Source organism: Pyrgilauda ruficollis, unplaced genomic scaffold, assembly GCF_017590135.1.
Source record: "Pyrgilauda ruficollis isolate IOZ18807 unplaced genomic scaffold, ASM1759013v1 scaffold660, whole genome shotgun sequence".
NCBI classification, from domain to species: domain Eukaryota; kingdom Metazoa; phylum Chordata; class Aves; order Passeriformes; family Passeridae; genus Pyrgilauda; species Pyrgilauda ruficollis.
This window is the reverse complement of record NW_024528378.1, coordinates 29-21,348: the sequence shown is the minus strand read 5'-3', so window position 1 is coordinate 21,348 and position 21,320 is coordinate 29. Positions and strand designations below refer to the sequence as shown.

General features: G+C 45.3%; 1 protein-coding gene across 1 annotated transcript; it reads left to right on the top strand.

Moving 5' to 3' along the window:
- Positions 1 to 435: 435 nt before the first annotated feature.
- Positions 436 to 21,075, top strand: LOC121362752 (mitotic checkpoint serine/threonine-protein kinase BUB1 beta-like; the record flags this gene model as incomplete). Its single annotated transcript, XM_041484530.1, has 11 exons — positions 436 to 632; positions 2,275 to 2,369; positions 11,836 to 11,947; positions 13,437 to 13,723; positions 15,879 to 16,061; positions 16,408 to 16,467; positions 16,695 to 16,839; positions 17,560 to 17,756; positions 17,839 to 18,017; positions 18,132 to 18,325; positions 20,981 to 21,075. Coding segments are annotated over exons 2-11 (1,457 nt in total), but the record flags the coding sequence as incomplete, so codon positions are not given.
- Positions 21,076 to 21,320: the final 245 nt, after the last annotated feature.

The window sequence follows — 21,320 nt, the reverse complement described above, 5'->3', positions numbered from 1 at the left end:
CTTTGTCTAAAGCAAATCATGCAAGACTGTGGTTAAGCAACGTTATCAGGAAACATAAATATTGTGGTTATCGCTTTGGCAGTGGAAAATTCTACCCGAAGCTGTAAGAGTACACAAACTGAGCTGTAGAAACAATAAACTGGCTGCTTGCTTGCACCAAGCAGAGCCCCGTCTCTCAGTCACTGCCAGACCTCGGAAACTGTTAAGGGGCTTTTGTGGTGCTGCAATGGCCTCTGATGGGAAAATTGAGAAAAAAACCAAACTCCAAGTCTGGAGGCTGATGGTGGAGAGGAGAATGAATGTTATCATAGAATTGGGACAATTTTGGCTGTAAAATGAGAGTTGTGTGTGCTAAGAGAATGAATGTTATCATAGAATTGGGACAATTTTGGCTGTAAAATGAGAGTTGTGTGTGCTGTGCTAACTAAATTGTAACTGTATCGATATTTTAGAAAATAATTGTTATAAAGTATGTAGGATTGAGGCAAGCAAGATCCCAAAACAGAATTGGCCTTGGCATGAACAAAGTCCTTTGTTACACGTGAAAAACAGGATACAGGATGTAGTATTGAGATGAGCAAGATTCCAAAACAGGATTGGCCTTGGGTTGAACAAAGCTGGGATGATTCCAGGTAAGGAATCCAAGTTGTGGTTTTATCTGTGAAATAATAAGGCTTATTTGGAACATAATGCTTACTTGCATAACACAAAGCTTAGTGTGCACGTGCAACCTGTGAAGGTTATTCAGAGGACAGCGAGGAAGACAGTGAGCCTTCCTCTGAAAAGACCACCCAAAAAGCCAGGAGACCCCCTAACAAGTGGAGCATGCACTATGCAGTATAGTGACATAGATTTCAAGAATCAAAAATAGGAGGAGATTTATGGAAAAATACTGATGAATTTGTATTAGCATACAGTATATAAGTTTAGTTTGCATTACTTTGTTTTGTACATGAGTCAGGGTGAGAAGCCCGCCCTGTACCCTGGTCAGTTTTGCTTATGCTTTATATAAACCTTAATCATACATAATTAATCACTGCCAATTTTTTTATATGCTTGATTATATTAAATATAATTGATTGTATTCATTTATATAAAATTGCTGTTCAATTAAAATTGCTGCTAAATTTTGTTGTTTATTAATTAGACATACACAACTTCATTCATAACACTGTTGAGGGATTTTTATGGTGCTGCAATGGTCTCTGATGGGAAAACTGAGAAAAAACCAAACTCCAAGTCTGGAGGTTGTTGGTGGACAGGAGAATAAATATTATAGAACTGGGACAATCTTGGTTTTAGATGAGAACTGTGGCATCTGTGCAAAATAGGGAATACCCAGCCTGACCAGGATAATGTGTATATATATCCCTCAATATGTACAAAACATTCCCTCATGTAATACATGACTTGGAATAATCTGTGCTTATGTGAAATATGCAGGACATAAGTTATGCTTGTAAGAAAAATACTTAATGTTTTAAACCCACAAGCCGGAGCGGGGGACAGATTGCTTCACAAAATTGCGAAACCACAGATGGCAGCAGAGAGAAAGACCTAATTAACAAACTAAAAGCTCCTATGGAGATGGGCCCTTTCCCGGGACAGTCCAGGAAACACCCAAGCGATGAATACTTGATCAGTATCTACGATCCATAGCCAGAGTCGTGGGTGAGCATCTCAGTGCCAGGTTCCCAGAACTCGGTGAATGGATGATCAGCATTCATCGCTTACCAGAAATGCTTTTGTCCAGCCCAGCACAGAGAAAGGAGACTACATGAATATGTGATGCCATGAAATGAAAGACTCTTCCCCAGGCAGAAAAACCTGTATAAAAACTACCTGGACAGGAACAGCCTTCGTGAACAGAGGGGATCCAAAGTGGTAGAGTTGGGATCGGAGCTCACCAGTGCTGATCCCAGGCTCTACGCTGTCCCTTTGATTGTGGCTCTTGGAGACCGAATCTCTGTCACAAAATAAAACCTATTTCATTAGTTAGTAATTCGGCCGTATCATTTATTACCTACAACACTCAGAATAAGAGGAACTGGTGAGGACATTCAGGAGAAGCCTTTTAGGTGCCAGTGTTCAGCTGGTGGGCACTGACTGTGTCAGAAAGGAATTAATCTTGCAAAAGTCTCCATCAAGTTTAATTTTCTATGTAAGAAAAGGTCCAAATAAGCAGAAGATGAGGAAAAGGGAGATGCAGACTGCAGAGGGATGTGGAGACTGAAATGAATCCCTGTGTTGTTAATGTTGCCTTTCCTTCCGCAGCGTCCTCGCAGCGCTGTGAGCTCTGGCTTGGAAGTGCCCCACCCACTGCCCAGTTTCACCCCCTATGTGGACGAGTCAGCTCAGCCCCAAATGATGTGAGTCTTGAGTTTGAGATGGGGGGATTGCATTTGGAATTCTCAAAGCTGCTTCCAAAAACTGGGACTTGTTTTGCCAAGTACTTAAGCCTCTCGAGCTAGAGGAATTTAAAAATCTGTCATCCTGGAAGCAATTAGTGCTGCAGCTTGATGACAGAGGCTTCAGCAGAGGTTGCATAAGGACATGGGAAGTGTTCAGTGCTGCTCCTGATGTGGGGGCCTATATCGTATTCATATATGCTAATGAGTTTAATAGCTTAGCTCAGTGTGTTTACACAAAAGCACAAGCTCTGTGTCTTAGGGTGCTGTTTGCTGTGAAAGAGCCCCAAATGGAGGCAGATTTGTGTCTGGTTTTTTTTTTTTTTTCTGTCTTGGGGAGTGAGTGTGCTGCTTGTACAGTGCTCCCTGAAAAGCTGATAAACCCCAGGAGATGGGGTGGTTTAGTTAGAGCAGAGGAAAAGACATTATTTTGCAAGGTTGCTCTACCTTTGTGTGGCTAATGATGGCCAGGGAATAGACAGGCTCCTTGTGAGAGAGGAGTGGAAAAGGCTGTTGGCCATTACAGACAGTTCCCAGGGGTCTGAATTGCATGGACCCAAGGAATGCTGAGAGCTGGTGAGCAGCAGGGATTGCATGTGGACTGCAGAGCGGCTCTGCCCCTGGCTGTGCCATGGTGTAGCTGACAAATATGTGAAGTCTGCATTCCTGTTTAAAATGTAAGACTGGTTCTTTCTCCTGAAGGTCAGTGATGCCACATCAGAGGGTAAATCTCTTGGCATGCCCATTTCAATGAAGATTTGTCATTTGCCAAGGCAGCGGCTTTTCACAGCAGGGAGAGGGATGGAGTGGGTAGAACTGAGCACCAGGCTAAGTTAGCTCTGAGTGACTTAGGCAGAGACTTGGTATGTAGGTTTAGATTATGTAGTTGAAATCTTAAAAGTACTTTTTTTTTCCCTGTCTTTGAAGCAATTTTCTCATGGTGCGATGGAAACCTGCTAGGAACAGTACTTTTAAGACTGGGTGTTTTAATTAATGTTGGATATACTATTTTGGAAGAACTGTGGATATGAATAGAGCCTCTTGCTTTCTCTGTACGGCTGTAGGTCTGCTTCCCCCACTGGCTGCTGTTCCATTTTCCTTCATATTTGACGAATCCTCTACTTTGACAAATCAGAATATAAGGCAGAATTATTCAAGACCTGGATTTCAGAGGGAAGGAAAATGGAAGCATCAAATTTGTTACTGTAGCAGCCAAAATAACTGTTAACTGCATGGATGGGGGGGGGTGTATGTTTTGTTTGGTTATATTGGTTATTTTTATTTAATTCCTCAGAGTGCAAGATGAGGAAATATTCTTCTGTTCTTCATCTTCAACCTAGAACTATTTAAGCTGTTCTCTTTTATTCTGGAGAGCTGTAGTATACTACTGTTCTGTTGCTTACTGCTAGTTCTACAGTAGAAATTGGTTGATTGGAATGATAATAGACTTAAACTTTTTTTTCCAGGACGAGCTGAATGGAATTGAACGTTTGAGTGAGGATGCAATTGTGAGCGGCTCCTACAAGAACAAGACCCTTTGTGCCAACCCAGAGGACACGTGTGACTTTAACAGGGCTGCCCACCTGGCCTCAACGCCCTTTCACGGGGTGGGAGCTCAGAGAGTCCCAGCTCCTGCTTTCTCTCAGGGTGAACTGAAGGAAGATAGTCCAGAATCCAAGAGTGCACCTCTGAGTCAGGAGACACCGGTGGGGGAAGGAGCATACTGTGAAGTGTGGAGAGCTGCAAAGCTCTTAAAATTAAGAAGGTGAGCCACTGGGGACGATGGGATCTCAACTGTCAACCAAAGAAAAAGCTAACGTGGCAGCAGAAGAAAAAGCTATAGTGAATATATGGACCCTTATGTTGGGCCAACGAGGGATAAAATGCGATAAAAAGGCTCTGTGTACTTTATTGCAGTGGTGTCGGAACCATGGGGTAGATACCAGCGTAAGAGCTGCATTTATTGTTAAAAACTGGGAACAGGCTGGTGAATTGATTTTTGAATCAGCCTCTCGAGGAGATGAGACTGCTAAAAATATTATGACTACCTGGAGGCTCGTGCTGGATACCTTGAAACTGCTGAAACCTGAGCAACATGCAAAAACAGCAGCTGAAGCGCCACAGGCACCACCTGCCAAGACTCCCAGTGATAGTGCAGCTCAAGAGGGAGCAGCTGGGGGAGTAGATGCCACATCGAGTTCGCAGGTGGAAAGGATGGGGAAAAAATTAGAAGGGAAGTGGCTGTCATCCACACCTCCTATCCCTGCGACTCCGGCCACACCGTGTGCACCTACACCCCCGTGTCCTACACCTCCAGTTACCACAAACCCATTCTCTCCTCCTCTGCCTACGGATGACCGGAGTGATGATAAACTTCTGTCGACGGCCCCGCCTGTGCTTGATAGGGCTAATCACAACCTCGGCATGGAAATAGGAGCCGGGAGCCAAGCGGCACTCGGCACTGAGAGTTCTGACAGGGAGCTGCCAGCACCCGGAGTGGCGGGACGCCACATCCCATCATGTCCACAGCCAAAGCCTGAGAGACCCAAGGAACCCCCTCCATTAATAGATCTGTGGGATCCTAACAGGAGAGGCCCAAGTTGTCACACCCCTGCTGGCCCTCAGGAGGATGTTTTTACCATGCAACCAATATCAGCTACTGTCTCCGGATGCAATCGGATTAGATTTTGGCACTATGTTAAATTAAATTTTCTTGCTAGTGGGGATCTTGAAGTTGCTGAACGACTTCCTGCACCACTGTCCCGGCTGTTCTTGGGTGGCCAAGAGCCTGTGAGTGGGACGACTGGGACTATCTCAGTGTACGATCCGGTTCGCTTTTGGCAGCATATGAAATCAATGGCACTTGCTAATGGAGATTACAAAGTTGCTGAACGAATTTCTGTACCTAAGTTCCTGCTGTCCTTGGGTGACCAAGAACCGGAAGAGAATTGGACTGAGCCCTATATTCATGTCACCTTTAAAATTCTCTCCCAGTTATGCCAACTAGTCACCCAACATGGACTGGGGTCTCCGGTCGTAGCAAGGATGTTACGGCTTCTAGCTGAAAGTGAAATGACACCCTTTGATATCAAGCAAATAGCGGAGTTGCTCTGTACCCCAATTGAATACATGGTGTTTGAGTCCACCTGGAAGCAATATGCAGAAAAGCAAGGGCTGTGTAATTTAGCGGTGCCACAGCAAGATCCATGCTTTGGGGCAGGGGTCCCTGAACTTATGGGATTGCCTCCCATAAATAACCCGCAGTTGCAAGCACGCCTAAATCCTTTGATACTGGCACAGGCAAGAGATTTAGGAATGCAGGCCCTGATGAAAGTTGGAAACATGGCATTGGCAACTCCAACTCAGAGTTTTGCAAAAATTAAGCAGGGCCCCAAAGAGCCTTATGTGCAGTTTATAGAACGATTAAAAGATGCAATGGAAAAGCAAATAGCAAATGACTATGCAAAAAATCTGTTGATATTGCCATTGGCACGAGACAATGCAAATGAAGATTGCAAGAAAGCTATAGACTTGTTACCAAGAAAAAATCCATCCTTAGATGAAATGATTGAAGCGTGTGCTGAAGTTGGAACTGTATCTTATGAAATGTCTTTGTTAGTTGATTCCTTGGCAGCTGCTATAAGGTCTTACCAATGCTATGGATGCGGGCAACTAGGTCACGTGAAAGCAAATTGTCCCCGTAGGTACAACTCATTGGGGACACGTCAGAAACAGAGAGCTGTGCCTATAGTGGGAAGCTGTTACCGATGTGGAAAACCCGGTCATTTTGCCAAGCACTGCAAGTCTAAATTCCATGCTAACGGACAACCTCTTAGTGGACAGGGAAACAGGAACAAGAGTGCCAAGGGGAAGTGCTTGCAGACACGAGTACCTTCCCGTCCTTCAGTGCAAGCCTATGCAACCGGCTCACAGGGACAGCAAGAGGATCAGCTGGCATGGATGTTTCTGTCGCTGGCATTATAACTTAGAGACTCATTAAAGGTATATAAATTCCCCCTCGAGGCCCATGGGCCTACTGGGGAAGGGTTAAATACATTACTATTAGGATGATCAAGAGCAACGTTACAGGGTTTTTTTGTCCACCCTGGAGTTATAGATGCAGACTATACTGGACAAATATGTGCTATGGTATCAACACCTACTCCTCCTGTACTCCTTCCAGCTAAAAGTCGTATTGTTCAACTTGTACCTTTTAAGTCTGTGTAATTAAAACAGACTCAAAGCTGCAAGAAAACTGAGGCTTTGGCTCGACGGGGGAACCTGAAGTATACTGGACTCAGATTGTATCTGATCAAAGACCAAACGTGGTTTGTACTGTTACAATGCCTCAGGCAAATGCATCCCACATCAAGGTTAGTGGGATGATAGATACAGGAGCAGATGTTACTATGATATCTGCTAACACATGGCCTCAATCATGGCCCACCATGGCTGTAGGATCTGTTGTTGCTGGCCTTGGAGCTACCACACAAAGTTACTTGAGTAGTAAGCCTGTGTTAGTTAAAAATCCAGAACAGACAGCCACGGTCCATCCCTATGTTGCTGCTGTGCCACTCACCTATGGGGAAGGGATGTCATGTCAGCATGGGGGGTTTGGCTGGGAACAGATTTTTAACAGGGGCCGCTGTTCTGAAGGGTGTAAAGCATCCTACATTGGCCTTAAAATGACTCACCAAACGACCTGTGTGGGTTGATAGGTGGCCCCTTGAAAAAGAAAAACTGAACACTCTTGAATTGTTGGTTAAAGAGCAATTAAATCAAGGACATATTGAGCCATCAACAAATCCATGGAACACTTCTGTGTTTATGATTAAAAAGAAATCCGGTAAATGGAAGTTATTCCATGACTTAAGAAAAATTAATACAGTTCTGGAAAGTACGGGTGCTTTATAGCCTGGAATGCCATCCCCTGCTATGATATCTGCTACCTGGGACATTTTGATTGTTGATTTAAAAAACTGTTTCTTTACCGTTCCTTTACCTCCTGATGATATCCCAAATTTGTTTTTACAGTGTTCTCTGTCAATCATGCAGCAAAGAAGGCCTTTTACAGATTCAGCCAAAATTGATGCAAGCACTGCAAGAGTTCAGGTTGCAAATTGCACCTGAAGAAGTGCAACAGCAGCCCCCATGGAAATACCTAGGATTTAAAATGTTAGACCAGACAATACAGCCATAAACAATTCAATTTACAACCAAGATCCAAGCATTAAATGATGCACAAAAACTTTTAGGTACCATTAACTGGACATGACCCTATTTAGGGTTAACTACCCCACATTTATCACCCTTTTTTAATATTCTTAAAAGCGATCCTGAGTTAACTTCCCCAAGTGTTGTGGTTTAACATAGCTTGTTTTTTAGTTAAAACCTGTTTTGCCCTCCTCCTAATCCTTATCTCATAACAGAAAGTGAGTAAATAATTCTAGTTGGTGCACTGGCATTTGGCCAGCACTAGACCCACTACATTAATTGGTGTGCTGGCTGGAACACTTGGATTGGCAAACCAAAACCATTGCACTTAATTGGTGTTTCTGCCCAGTTACTGAAACCACTGCAACCTTTGGTGGAGAATGCACGCAATTGGTGAAAGCTGTGAGATAATGATTAGTTAGGAGAAATAAAGGGTAAAGCAAGTATTAAGTCATAAGTTTAAATAGAATGATAGTGGAAAATTTATATTTTAATTATAGTGAAATGTCTAGGGGTTGGAGGTTAGAGAAAGAAATTTTTTCCTTCTGGTTAGTTTAGTAATTTTTATTGTTCTGAGTAGAATTTGCATGTTGAATATAATTTTGATAATTTTTAAATGTGTATTCACAGAGATGAGGAGTGGAGAATGTTGCTGTTTAACATAGCTTGGTTTTTGGTAAAGAGAAAATCCATCAGTTATGGAAGTGATTCTCTGTGAGGACTGCTAACAGCTTCCTCTGGGCCCATCAGAATCAATCATCTGGTTAATTTTGAATATTGACACCTTGTTAAACCACTAAGGAAGCTGAACACACCCCTGTGTAATCACATTTAAAAATGAACAAAACCCAGGAAAAGCTCTCTTGCTTCCAGCTTTTGAACAGGTAACTGGACACTGGCCGGGCCAGGCTGTGCTTCACCACGAGGCCCACATGAGCGGGTAGGGCCGGGCCGGGCCCTGCTCTGCTGCAGCGCTGGCCACACCGTTAAAACCCATAATGGCCCTGCCTATGCCACACAGATAACTCATCAGTTCTTGCAATTATGGGGCATGTTGCATCTCACTGGCATTCCTCATTCCCTGCAGGCCAAGCCATTGGTCATCTTGCCCATGGCACTTTGAAGTGCATTCTTGAAAAACAAAAAGGGACAATGTCTGGTGAAACCCCACAGAGTAGGCGGGCCAAAGCTCTGTATACACTGATATATGCCTTATGATATTACCAAACTCCCAAAACCCTCTTATTTGAAATAATTTTTTGTCATTGCAGTCCTCTAGTGATATCCAGTTGTCCAAGCCTAAGGTATGGGTATGGGACCTCATTACCAACAAGGGAGAAGGTCCTTGGGACCATGTCACTTGGGGGTGCAGGTGTGCTTGTGTTTCTACAGATGCAGGAGTTCGATGGGTACCTGCCCAGTGTGTGTGCCCTGCTCTAGGCTCTGCTCTGGGTCACAACCAGCAAGCTCCCTGAGGGCCCCTCAGCTGACACTGTGGAGCAGTCACAATGTTTGGGTATCAGTTGCTCTATGCATTGAATCAGATGTGATTTTGTGCGTCTATATGGCACAACCAGAACAACCTTTTCACACCTGCTTAGTGGGGGCACCCTTGAATGGCACACGAAGTATACGAGTAACACAAAATGTTGTCAAAATGCGATGCCCTTCCCAGAACAATTGTAATACTAAAACCCCCTGTAGGGAGCTATGGGATATTTGGTATGACAATTTACCTGTTGCTTCACTTGAACCCCAAGAGTTAGACATTTTAGGGACATTATCAGCAAAAGGATGTGTATTTTTTAATTACACACTGGAACATGATATGTGGGACAGAAGTGGAACAGGAAAGCAAAATGTTACCCCCAATAGTTTCTGGATTAAATAGATTGCCTTGCTTTGTAGCAAAAAGAGTAAATGAAACTTCCTTAATTTTGAGTGCTTTGGTTATAGATGTAGATATCATGCAGCATGCTGTTATTTTCTTGTGTTAGCTTATGGATATAGTTGTGAAGAGTTTGATGGCATGTGTTATGTGGAGGATTTTCTGGGATAGATCACTGGCTGGAAGAGTTAGGTTTATCAGGCTGGGTAAAGGGCCTCATTCAAAGTGGGCTTATCATTTATTGTATTACCATAATTATTTTGCTCATTGTGCTGTGTTTGTTATCCTGTCTGCAAAGGGCTCTGAGAGGATGGTGAAAACTGCCTTTGTAGTCGAAATACAAAAAGGGGGAACTATGATGGTTAACAGCTGGCCTGAAGGCCTCACAGACACAAGTAACCTTGACCTTGACTTGATGAGCCTGTACCCATGAGAAAAGGAAGTCTTTAAGGAAGACTTTTTCTTCTTTAAGGAAGAAAACAATGAAAAGTGCAAGGACTTAACTGCAAGGAATGGATGCTGGCCAATCTTTGGCGATCACATATGGAGGCAGCTATTGGCCAGTGAGCTGATGGCACCAAGTGATCAGGCAATTGGGATCAAATTAGTTGCTTTTGAAAACCATATAAATATGAGCTGTGAATAATAAAGATCACTATTCCTGCTTGAACCTTGGAGTGTTGTGTCTGTCTCTGCTGTGATACAAAAGGATATGGGAAGTGTTCAGTGCTGCTCATGATGTGGAAGCCTATATCATATTGATATATGCTAATTAGTTTAATAGCTTAGCTCAGTGTGTTTACACAAAACCCCAAGCTACCTGTCTTGGGGAGCTGTTTGCTGTGAAGCAGCCCCAGATGGGGGCAGACTTGTGGCTAGTTTATTTCTGTCTTGGTGTGCTCAGCATATCTGGAGTTTTATTCTGAAATGAGCTATCAGAGTTGCTATGCCAATAGTGCTGCTTAGGTTGTGGAGTGAGCTGAAAAAAGACTGCAGATACAATGTGAAATCAAGAAAAAGCCATTTATTGTGCTTCTAAACGTTGTTTATATTTACTTATTATCTTGCTCTACACAGTCATGCATTGTCTAATTGGTAGCTCTACTTTGTCCACCAAGCAGGCACACATCTTTTCCTTAATCTTACTGGTAGATGCTGGTAAGCGTCATTTTACTCAGGTTGACACCCCTGTGTTTGTCAGTAACTTTTCTGCTGCTGCTTCTTGCAACAACAGCTTCTCTATACACAAAGATGACCTCATTCTTTAGTTCCAGGAGGTTAGGCTGGTTCATTAGTACACGTCCATTTTCCTGTAAATATGATTCTGCAGTAGAGGAGTGAGTGTGCTGCTTGTGCAGTGCTCCCTGAAAAGCTGATAAACCCCAGGAGATGGGGTGGTTTAGTTAGAGCAGAGGAAAAGACATTATTTTGCAAGGTTGCTCTACCTTTGTGTGGCTAATGATGGCCAGGGAATAGACAGGCTCCTTGTGAGAGAGGAGTGGAAAAGGCTGTTGGCCATTACAGACAGTTCCCAGGGGTCTGAATTGCATGGACCCAAGGAATGCTGAGAGCTGGTGAGCAGCAGGGATTGCATGTGGACTGCAGAGCGGCTCTGCCCCTGGCTGTGCCATGGTGTAGCTGACAAATATGTGAAGTCTGCATTCCTGTTTAAAATGTAAGACTGGTTCTTTCTCCTGAAGGTCAGTGATGCCACATCAGAGGGTAAATCTCTTGGCATGCCCATTTCACTGGGATGAAGATTTGTCATTTGCCAAGGCAGTGGCTTTTCATAGCAGGGAGAGGGACGGAGTGGGTAGAACTGAGCACCAGGCTAAGTTAGCTCTGAGTGACTTAGGCAGAGACTTGGTATGTAGGTTTAGATTATGTAGTTGAAATCTTAAAAGTAGTTTTTTTTTCCTGTCTTTGAAGCAATTTTCTCATGGTGCGATGGAAACCTGCTAGGAACAGTAGTTTTAGGACTGGTTATTACTACTTTAATTTATGTTGGATGTACTGTTTTGGAAGAACTGTGAATATAATAGAGCCTCTTGGTTTTTTTACAGATGTAGGTCTGCTTCCTGCACAGACTGATCTTCAGTTTTTCTTTATATTTGACGAATCCTCTGCTTTGACAAATCAGAATTTGTCTACAGTAGAATTATTCAAGACCTGGATTTCAGAGGGAAGGAAAATGGAAGCATCAAAGCTGTTGCTGTAGCAGCTGAAATACCTGCTAACTGCATGGATGTGTGGGGGGCGAATTTGTTGGAGGTGGGAAGCTGCTCTAATAAATATGTAACTGACTGTAACTTGCTCTCCTCTTGGTTGTTCAGCAGATCGTAGCCAGAAAAGTGCCTATCAGCCTGTCTCTGTTCGTGATCCTGTGGATTCTCTGAGTGCCAAGGAAAGCACGGCGGCGGCAGCAGCAGGAGCCTGTGTAAGGAAACCCTTCAGGCACGGCAGATTTCCTGCCCAGGAGACACCAAGGCAGCCTGTGCTGCTGTCAGACTGAGGCAGCTTGGCTGGACTGGCATCACGGGAGAAAAACAAGGATTGCAGACTGCTGCCTGGCATGGCAGTAATTGAATGGGGTGATGATGAGATTATACTGGAAATATGACACTGTGGCTGTGGCTGCCTTGTCCCAGGAAGTGTTCCAGGCCAGGCTGGATGGGGCTTGGAGCAAGCTGCACTTGTGGGAGGTGTCCCTGCCCATGGCGAGGGGGTGGAAGTCGATGGTCTTTGAGGTCCCTTCCAACCTGGGCCATGCTGGGATTCTGTGATAAGTAGAATTCATGGAGGCTCAGTGTCCTATTCATTTTGGAAGGTGATGGAGTGGTAGAAAGGGATGAGAAATGTTCATCTTTTAAAGAAAGAAAGAAAGAATGGTCATAAGATCTGCAGGCTTTCACTGTCTTTTCTGTTTTTTTTGCGATGGAAACCTGCTAGGAACAGTAGTTTTAGGACTGGTTATTACTATTTTAATTTATGTTGGATGTACTGTTTTGGAAGAACTGTGAATATAATAGAGCCTCTTGGTTTTTTTACAGATGTAGGTCTGCTTCCTGCACAGACTGATCTTCAGTTTTTCTTTATATTTGACGAATCCTCTGCTTTGACAAATCAGAATTTGTCTACAGTAGAATTATTCAAGACCTGGATTTCAGAGGGAAGGAAAATGGAAGCATCAAAGCTGTTGCTGTAGCAGCTGAAATACCTGCTAACTGCATGGATGTGTGGGGGGCGAATTTGTTGGAGGTGGGAAGCTGCTCTAATAAATATGTAACTGACTGTAACTTGCTCTCCTCTTGGTTGTTCAGCAGATCGTAGCCAGAAAAGTGCCTATCAGCCTCTCTCTGTTTGTAATCCTGTGGATTCTCTGAGTGCCAAGGAAAGCACGGCGGTGGCAGCAGCAGCAGGAGCCTGTGTAAGGAAACCCTTCAGGCACGGCAGATTTCCTGCCCAGGAGACACCAAGGCAGCCTGTGCTGCTGTCAGACTGAGGCAGCTTGGCTGGACTGGCATCACGTGAGAAAAACAAGGATTGCAGACTGCTGCCTGGCATGGCAGTAATTGAATGGGGTGATGATGAGATTATACTGGAAATATGACACTGTGGCTGTGGCTGCCTTGTCCCAGGAAGTGTTCCAGGCCAGGCTGGATGGGGCTTGGAGCAGGCTGCACTTGTGGGAGGTGTCCCTGCCCATGGCGAGGGGGTGGAAGTCGATGGTCTTTGAGGTCCCTTCCAACCTGGGCCATGCTGGGATTCTGTGATAAGTAGAATTCATGGAGGCTCAGTGTCCTATTCATTTTGGAAGATGATGGAGTGGTAGAAAGGGATGAGAAATGTTCATCTTTTAAAGAAAGAAAGAAAGAATGGTCATAAGATCTGCAGGCTTTCACTGTCTTTTCTGGTTTTTTTCCCAGGACGAGCTGAATGGAATTGAACGTTTGAGTGAGGATGCAATTGTGAGCGGCTCCTACAAGAACAAGACCCTTTGTGCCAACCCAGAGGACACGTGTGACTTTAACAGGGCTGCCCACCTGGCCTCAACGCCCTTTCACGGGGTGGGAGCTCAGAGAGTCCCAGCTCCTGCTTTCTCTCAGGGTGAACTGAAGGAAGATAGTCCAGAATCCAAGAGTGCGCCTCTGAGTCAGGAGACACCGGTGGGTGAAGAGGCCTACACTGAAGCTCTGAGTGTAAAAAAACTGAGGTAATTAACAGTCAAGGACCTTAAGCCTCTTCTCCTGCATGTCTTTCATGTTGTGGTTTTAGTGTTGCTGAGGAAGGAGTTTTCTGAAAAGACCAGAATATCGTGGAGAGAGCCATTTCTTTAGCTCAGGGTCCACTTTGCCTTGAGCAGATTGGAGAGGTAATAGCAAGCCCACTTGCCTTTTTGGATTACTGCTGTGGGACTAATTTACAAGGTTTTTTAACCAAATAACTTGCAGAGAAATTAATAAATGCTTTCTCTCATTATCAAACATGAAAAGCAGAATCACCAGTTTCTTTTATACTTGTAGAGAGATGGTGATGAATGGGACTAAGCATCTTATTAACACTTATTAAAAGCCTGCCACTTTTGGGAGTGTCATACCATTCATTTTTCAGGGATGCCCAAAAAGTGAGTTTTTCTGTGACACTAAAGCGGAACACATCGCCAATTCCATAAGGTGAGTGCCACAGGAAAAATGACAGGATGAATTTAAGACAGAGAAATAACGTGGAGAATCAGCGAGTTGCCAGCACTTAGCAGAGGGAAAGGGCGGGAACATATGGGAGGAGGAACAGGAGTATACCTTTCAAATTAGATTAACTGCGAGTGCGGTATTTATAAAAGTTTTTATTATTTCCCGCTGGCGCCGCCGGTGAGGCGGGAACTACATTTCCCGTGGTGCCCCGGGCGACGCAGGACGGCGCCAATCAGGTGGGGCGGGGCGCGGCCAATGGGGAGGTGGGAGAGGTTTGAATTCTGAGGCGGCGCCGCCGTTACGGCTTCAGCGCTGCTGCGGTGCTGTGTCGGTGCGGGCGGCTCGCGCCGCGGGCAGCTGTGAGCGGTACGTTCGGCTGGGAGGGGTTCGCAGCACTGGGGCGGCCCGAGGTGCTGTGGGGTCCGTGAGGGGCGTGCGGGTCTGTAAGGGATGAGGCCGTGTGGGGTGAGACGCGCTCGGCGGCTGAGGGTTGTGGTGTCCCTGAGGGACCGAGGCGGCCTCAGGGGCTGAGAAGTGCGCGGGTCTGAGGAATGTTTAGTCCGTGAGGGGTGCGCGCGCCTGTAGGGCTGGGGTGGACTGAGAGGGGCTTGTGGAGTCTTTGAGAGGCTGTGGGACGTGACGGGCCTTCGAGGATCTGGGGGGGTTGTGGAGTCCGTCAGGGGCTGTGAGGTGCTCGGGCTTATGCTTGTGGGGTCTCTAAGGGACTGAGGCGGCCTGAGGTGCATGGAGCTGTGGGGTCCTTGGGAGGTGCATGGGCTGAGAGGGGCTGTGGGATCCCTGTGGGGTTGGGGAGCCGTGAGGTGCGTAGTGCTTGAGGGGCTGTGGGGATCTGTGGCATTCCTGTGCGGCTGAGGGGCTCTCAGCTGTGAGGTGCGCGGCACTGACGGCTGCGGGATCCGTGAGGGGCTGTGGTGTGTGAGCTGTGCGGGGCTGTGGGTGTCTCTGGGGGTCTGCGAGGCGCTGTGCGGGGTCTGTGAGGGGCTGAGAGCGGAGGCGGCCTGAGGGGCTGTGAGGTGTGTAGGGCGGAGCGGCGGTGTCTGTGTGGGATCCGTGCGGGGCTTTAGGGAATGAGGTGCTTGGCGCTCGCGGCTCTGGCGCTCTCAGATGGATTTTCCTGCCCGGCGCGGCGCTGGGGCCGCCCGGACAGCGCGGGGTGCCCGGTGCCGGCGTGGGGCGATGCGTCCCGGGGCCCGAGAGCCTCGCCTGCCGTCGGTGCCAGCCGGGAGTCCCCGCCGCTCTGCCCCGCCGGCCCCCGGCTGGGGTCGAGGCTCGGCTGTGCCCCCGCCTGCTGCAACCGCTCGTGGAACTGGTGAGGAGCCAGAGGGTCCCGGCTGAGCCTGGCTGAGGCTCCCCGGGACCCTTCAGCATCCGGTGTGAGGAGGGGGGGGCGTCTAGGAGCAGGGAAAGAAGCAATCACCGGGGAGGGAGATGGCTTAATCCTAGTCTTTTTTGTTGCTAATATTGCCTGCTTGCGGTTCTTCACTGTCAAGATGGGCGCTTTTTTTCATATATTTAAAAACCCCCTGAAAGTTGGGTATCTAAGTGGTGTGTTTTGGCTGCATAGAAAATTCTGGGTGAATGGGCTTAGGAAACTGTCTCTGTCAGGTTTCAGGTCAGTACCCCACCGTACAGGTGTCCATTCCTTTTTAAATGCAGGATTAAAGGAGAAGTGTTCCGGATTGGAGGAGAGGTGGTCATGTCCCAGGAGGACAGCCACGAGTGGGAGCTGAGCAAGGAGAATGTGCAGCCCCTCAGGCAGGGACGGGTGATGTCCAGCTTGCAAGAGGCACTGTCTCAGCAGGACTCTTCCAGCCACACTGCTGTGCAGCTTAAAAAACAGTAAGTGATGTTATAACAGCTCATTTTCCCCTTATCTTCCTCCCTCCTCATTTTAACTTTATTTTCTTAATCTGTACCAATTTCATAGGCATTGAAAAAGGCATAAAATAAGTTCAGTAATTGATGTCTGTGCTATTACCACGCTCTAGGATTTTAGAACTACTCAGTGCAGGTGTTGTGTAGTACAGGCTTCAAATTTTCATTTTGCAATGGAGCATTTAAGCAGCAAACACTAGGGAGATTTGGCTGTGCTTTTTAATTCATAATTAACTCTTAATTTGTAATTCACAAGATCAACTTACAGTGATACAAATGTATTTATTGGATTAATAATGTTATGTTTTAGGGAGTTTGAAGCAGAAATACGATTTTACTCTGGAGATGATCCTCTGGATGTCTGGGAGCGGTAAGTTTTTCTTTATTTCAGAAAAAAGAGTTAAATGGTCATATATCCTTGTAAAAGCAAGGCAAACACATTCTAATTTAATAAGAAACTCATTGAAAGCTAAGTTTTATAATTGCCTTTAAATATTATATTGTGTTTGAATGTTATGCCTATTTTTTTCTCAATCTCTTTATATTTTACAGACTCTTATTAAGAACTGACTTGCTATGAACACATTCTGTCTCTAGGTACATCAAGTGGACAGAGCAGGCCTTCCCTGGGGGTGGCAAGGATGGCAACCTGGCAGCAGTTCTGGAAAGGGCAGTGCAAGCCCTCCACGGGCAGCAGCGATACTACAAAGATCTTCGCTATCTTAATCTCTGGCTCAAGTTTGTGAGTGTTTTGGGAAATCTCTTGGGTGCTGCTTTTCCTTGGGACCTTGTCATGTTGTCTGCACACAGCTAAGTTGATTCTGGTGACAAGAGTCAAACGAGTGCAATATTGGACGTATTTTTCTGCAAATGTTACTCTTGAATTCTGTTTCTCATTTCCAGACTATTTTTTGGGTTGTTCACTTTGGACAGCTACCAACTATAGAAGTTTTTGATTTGTAAAAGATGCCTTCATATTTATTTAAGGAGAAACAGAAGTGATTTAAAGATACAATATCTAAAATATATCTGTCCTTTCAGATATTTTAGCTTCTAGCTGTCTTTTCTCCCTATCCTTTTAAACACTAAAGCAAGCTAAGTGTGTTCTGGTCCTGTCCTGTCTCTCCATTGCCATAATTTTTGTTGTCCATTTTTTACAAAGCAGTTTTTCCCCAGCTTTAGCTTGCTGAGGTAATCTACCAGTTCCAGAAGTGGCAAGGAATATGCTATACTTCATCTGAAGCTAAAATAACTGTTTATTCTCAGGAATACTAATATGGTGCAATTCAACCACTGAATTACCTCACATTCAAATAAGAAATTCTGTGTACTGGCCTTAGAACTGTTCCTGTCAGACTTGTATTGAAATCATGGGAGTCTTGCTGGAGGCATTGAAATGCGGATTTTGACTGGGACCTCCCTGCAGTGCCGTGTGATTAAAGACATCCTTGGGTCATTTCAGGGCGACTGCTGCAACGAGCCCTTGGATCTGTACAGTTACCTGCACAGCCAGGAGATCGGCACCACGCTGGCCCCGCTCTACATCACCTGGGCAGAGGCACACGAGGCCAGGGGCAGCTTCAGGAAAGCAGATCTGATATTCCAGGAAGGACTCCAGCGCAAGGCTGAGCCTTTGGACAAACTCCAGGCTCATCACAAGTAAGGGAAGAACTTATGTGCTCACCTGGGTTCCTGGGATAGGGAAGGTTATGTTGACTTCTCCCATCTTTTTTTTTTTTAGGCAGTTTCAGGCCCGTGTTTCTCGGCAGACACTACTGGCACTTGAGGAAAGTCCTGATGGAGACAATATGGGATTGCTGGGAATTGCAGAGCCTCAGAGAAGTTCGCTGGCAGATCTCAAAGGCAGAGGGAAGAAGAAAGTGAGAGCCCCCATTAGTCGTGTGGGAGATGCAGTTAAAGGTACATTAAAGAGCTAAAAAAACTGTTACTGAAGGAGTTTAACCTCTTTATAGTGAGATTTGCAATTGAATGTGATGGTTGAAGGTTCATTGATATAAATCTTCTTGCTAATAGTCATGAACCCAAACAGAAGCTGCCAGCCTCAGGCTTCTCTACAGCTTCCAAACGCTCCAAGTTTTGCCGTATTTGATGAAAATTCTGTGTCTGGACCTGAGATTCCCACACTTACAGCACAGTCATGGCCAGCACCTCCAGTTCCCAGGGCCAAGGAGAATGAACTCCGCGCAGGACCGTGGAACTCTGGCAGGGTAAGGAGGCTCAAAATGGATGGGGAAAAGAAAGGAAGGTGTGTGTAAGTTGATAACTTCTGATTGCTGAAACAGAGATTGTCTCTTTCTCCCTTGCCTGTGGTTTGTGTCTATTGTAAATACAGATTTCATAATAGAATTGTGAAATTGTTTGGGTTGGGGGGAACCTTATAGATCATCTGGATCCACCTTCCACTAGCCCAGGTTGTTCCAAGCACCACGCAGCCTGGCATAGGCACTCCCAAGGATGGATCAGCAACAGCTTATGTAGGCAACCTGTGCCACGGCCTCAGCATCCTCCCAGGGAAGAATTTCTTCCCAATATGTCATCCAAAGCCACCTAACTGTGGCTTAAGGCCATTTCCCCTTGTCCTGTCACTGTGAATGAGCCCTTGTGAATGGCTGCTCTCCGAAAGAGTCCCTGGCCATGTCTACTCTGTTCACGTTTAGCAGGCTGATATGGCTTGAATAAAGTTTAAAAACTCTGTGAAGTTTTAATATCAGGAGAAGGAAATTCTTGCTAAGCAAGAGAATTGGCAGAGGTGGCTTGCTGAAATGTTTGGAGGGCAGAAAAGGAATGCAAGAGGCAAAACATGAGCCAGGGAAGGGGAGGGAAGCCAGGCATTAGTTGAATGTGTAAGATAGAAGCATTAGAGTTGAATTCTTTTGGAAACTAGAACCTGAAGGAGGAACTTGTTGGCTGTCTTGTGCACAGAAGGCACGTACAGCATTCTGCAAGTCTTGTTTTGAAGTGCTTGTGAGGAAAACAGAAGAGTGCAGATCAAAAGGATTCAAGTGCAGTATCAATGGAATATTTATCCTGGCAATAGGATGACACAGAGTAGCTTCCAATGGCTTAAACTAAACATGAAAAGGAACAGCTGTGCTACAGGTGTTTAGGCTGTTGCAGAGAAGTGATGGAAGACCTGGTGTGAAGGGAATGAATCCTGTGAGATCAGGTTTGTTTCACAGGTGCTCAGACAAGCCCCAGTGTTGCCCTGCTCTTTGTAGCTGAGAAAAGAAGAATAGAAAATCACGAGGCTGATGCCTGGCTGTGCCAGGGTGACTTTATGATGCTTGTGTCCCCAGTGGTCTGTTCTGTTGGTCACATGCTGGAGCACAAGCTTTTCCAGAGCATGTTAGAATGATAATGTAAAAGCAAAGCTTTCCTTGAAGGCCTCCAGGCACACACAATGGCAAAAACCAGTGCTCAGAACTGATGGGATCGGGCAATTGGAATGTCTGGCCAATGTTGTCCAATGAGAGGAGCAGTTGGTTGGGTAATCTCCTCCCTGGCCCCTGCCCTCCTCCCCTACCCTTATTATGGCAGTGATTACGTGGTGCAAAATAAAGTGTCCTTGGAGAAGTAACAGGCAAGAGATAATAAAATTTTAGCAATCTGTCAATAAGGGCCTGTTCCCTGTGGGCAAGTTCTGGAAGTTACACTGAGGCATTTAACAGGCTACAGAACTCCTAATACATGAAGAATACATAAAAGCTGAAAACTTCAGGCATCGAGATGGCAAAAGTATTCTCATCTTCTCAATATGGATGTTGTTATAAGTGAAGCTTGGTAAGAAGAACTCGAATGAGAGAGGGATGCAACCAGGCTAAAATTCTTGGAAACTCAAGGAATATTCTTTTCAGATAGAAAGCAGTTTTTTTAAATGAATGGAAAAGTTAACTAAATCATAGATTTATTACAGCTGAGAAGAGTGAGGAAAAATTATTAATATACAATTAATTTTGCCAGTCTCTTTTTGCTGTTTAAAACATTCATTCGGATCTCCGAATACTTCCATATTTCTTTTAATGTCTGCCCTTAGAGTAGTGTCTGCTCCCCTCTTAATGAAATTTCTTAGATTTAATTTAAAATATCCTGTTTCTGGCAGAAGAGGCAAGGATGTTTAATTCCACTCCATTGAAGGGCAGTGCAAGAATAACCTTTGGTGAATGCTCTGACACATTAAAACCTGCAGAGGGAAGAAGGGGTTTCTCTTACTGCTGGTATCAAGATGCCTCAGGAAGCAGTTTGGGAAATGATGGAAAACAGGAGTGAGTTTGTGAAGTATTCCCACCATGTAACTTTTTTTGTGCTGAAGAGTCTCAGGCAGTTGAAATAGGCAGATGAGAGTGGTGTGTTGCCTGACTAAATTCCACCTCTTCTCTTTACTAATGGACCTCAGAAACTGTTAAGGGATTTTTGTGCTGTTGCACTGGTCTCTTAATGGAAAAATTGAAAAAATCCCAAACTCCAAGTCTGGAGGTTGTTGGTGGACAGGGAATGAATATTATCATAGAACTGGGACAGTCTTGGCTGCAAAAGGAGAACTGTGACATCTGTGCAAAATAAGGAATACCCAGCCTGACCAGGATAATGTGTATATATATCCCTCAATATGTACAAAACATTCCCTCAGAATAAGAGGAACTGGTGAGGACATGCAGGAGAAGCCTTTTAGGCAGTGTTCAGCTGGTGGGCACTGACTGTGTCAGAAAGGAATTAATCTTGCAAAAGTCTCCATCAAGTTTAATTTTCTATGTAAGAAAAGGTCCAAATAAGCAGAAGATGAGGAAAAGGGAGATGCAGACTGCAGAGGGATGTGGAGACTGAAATGAATCCCTGTGTTGTTAATGTTGCCTTTCCTTCCGCAGCGTCCTCGCAGCGCTGTGAGCTCTGGCTTGGAAGTGCCCCACCCACTGCCCAGTTTCACCCCCTATGTGGACGAGTCAGCTCAGCCCCAAATGATGTGAGTCTTGAGTTTGAGATGGGGGGATTGCATTTGGAATTCTCAAAGCTGCTTCCAAAAACTGGGACTTGTTTTGCCAAGTACTTAAGCCTCTCGAGCTAGAGGAATTTAAAAATCTGTCATCCTGGAAGCAATTAGTGCTGCAGCTTGATGACAGAGGCTTCAGCAGAGGTTGCGTAAGGACATGGGAAGTGTTCAGTGCTGCTCCCGATGTGGGGGCCTATATCGTATTCATATATGCTAAT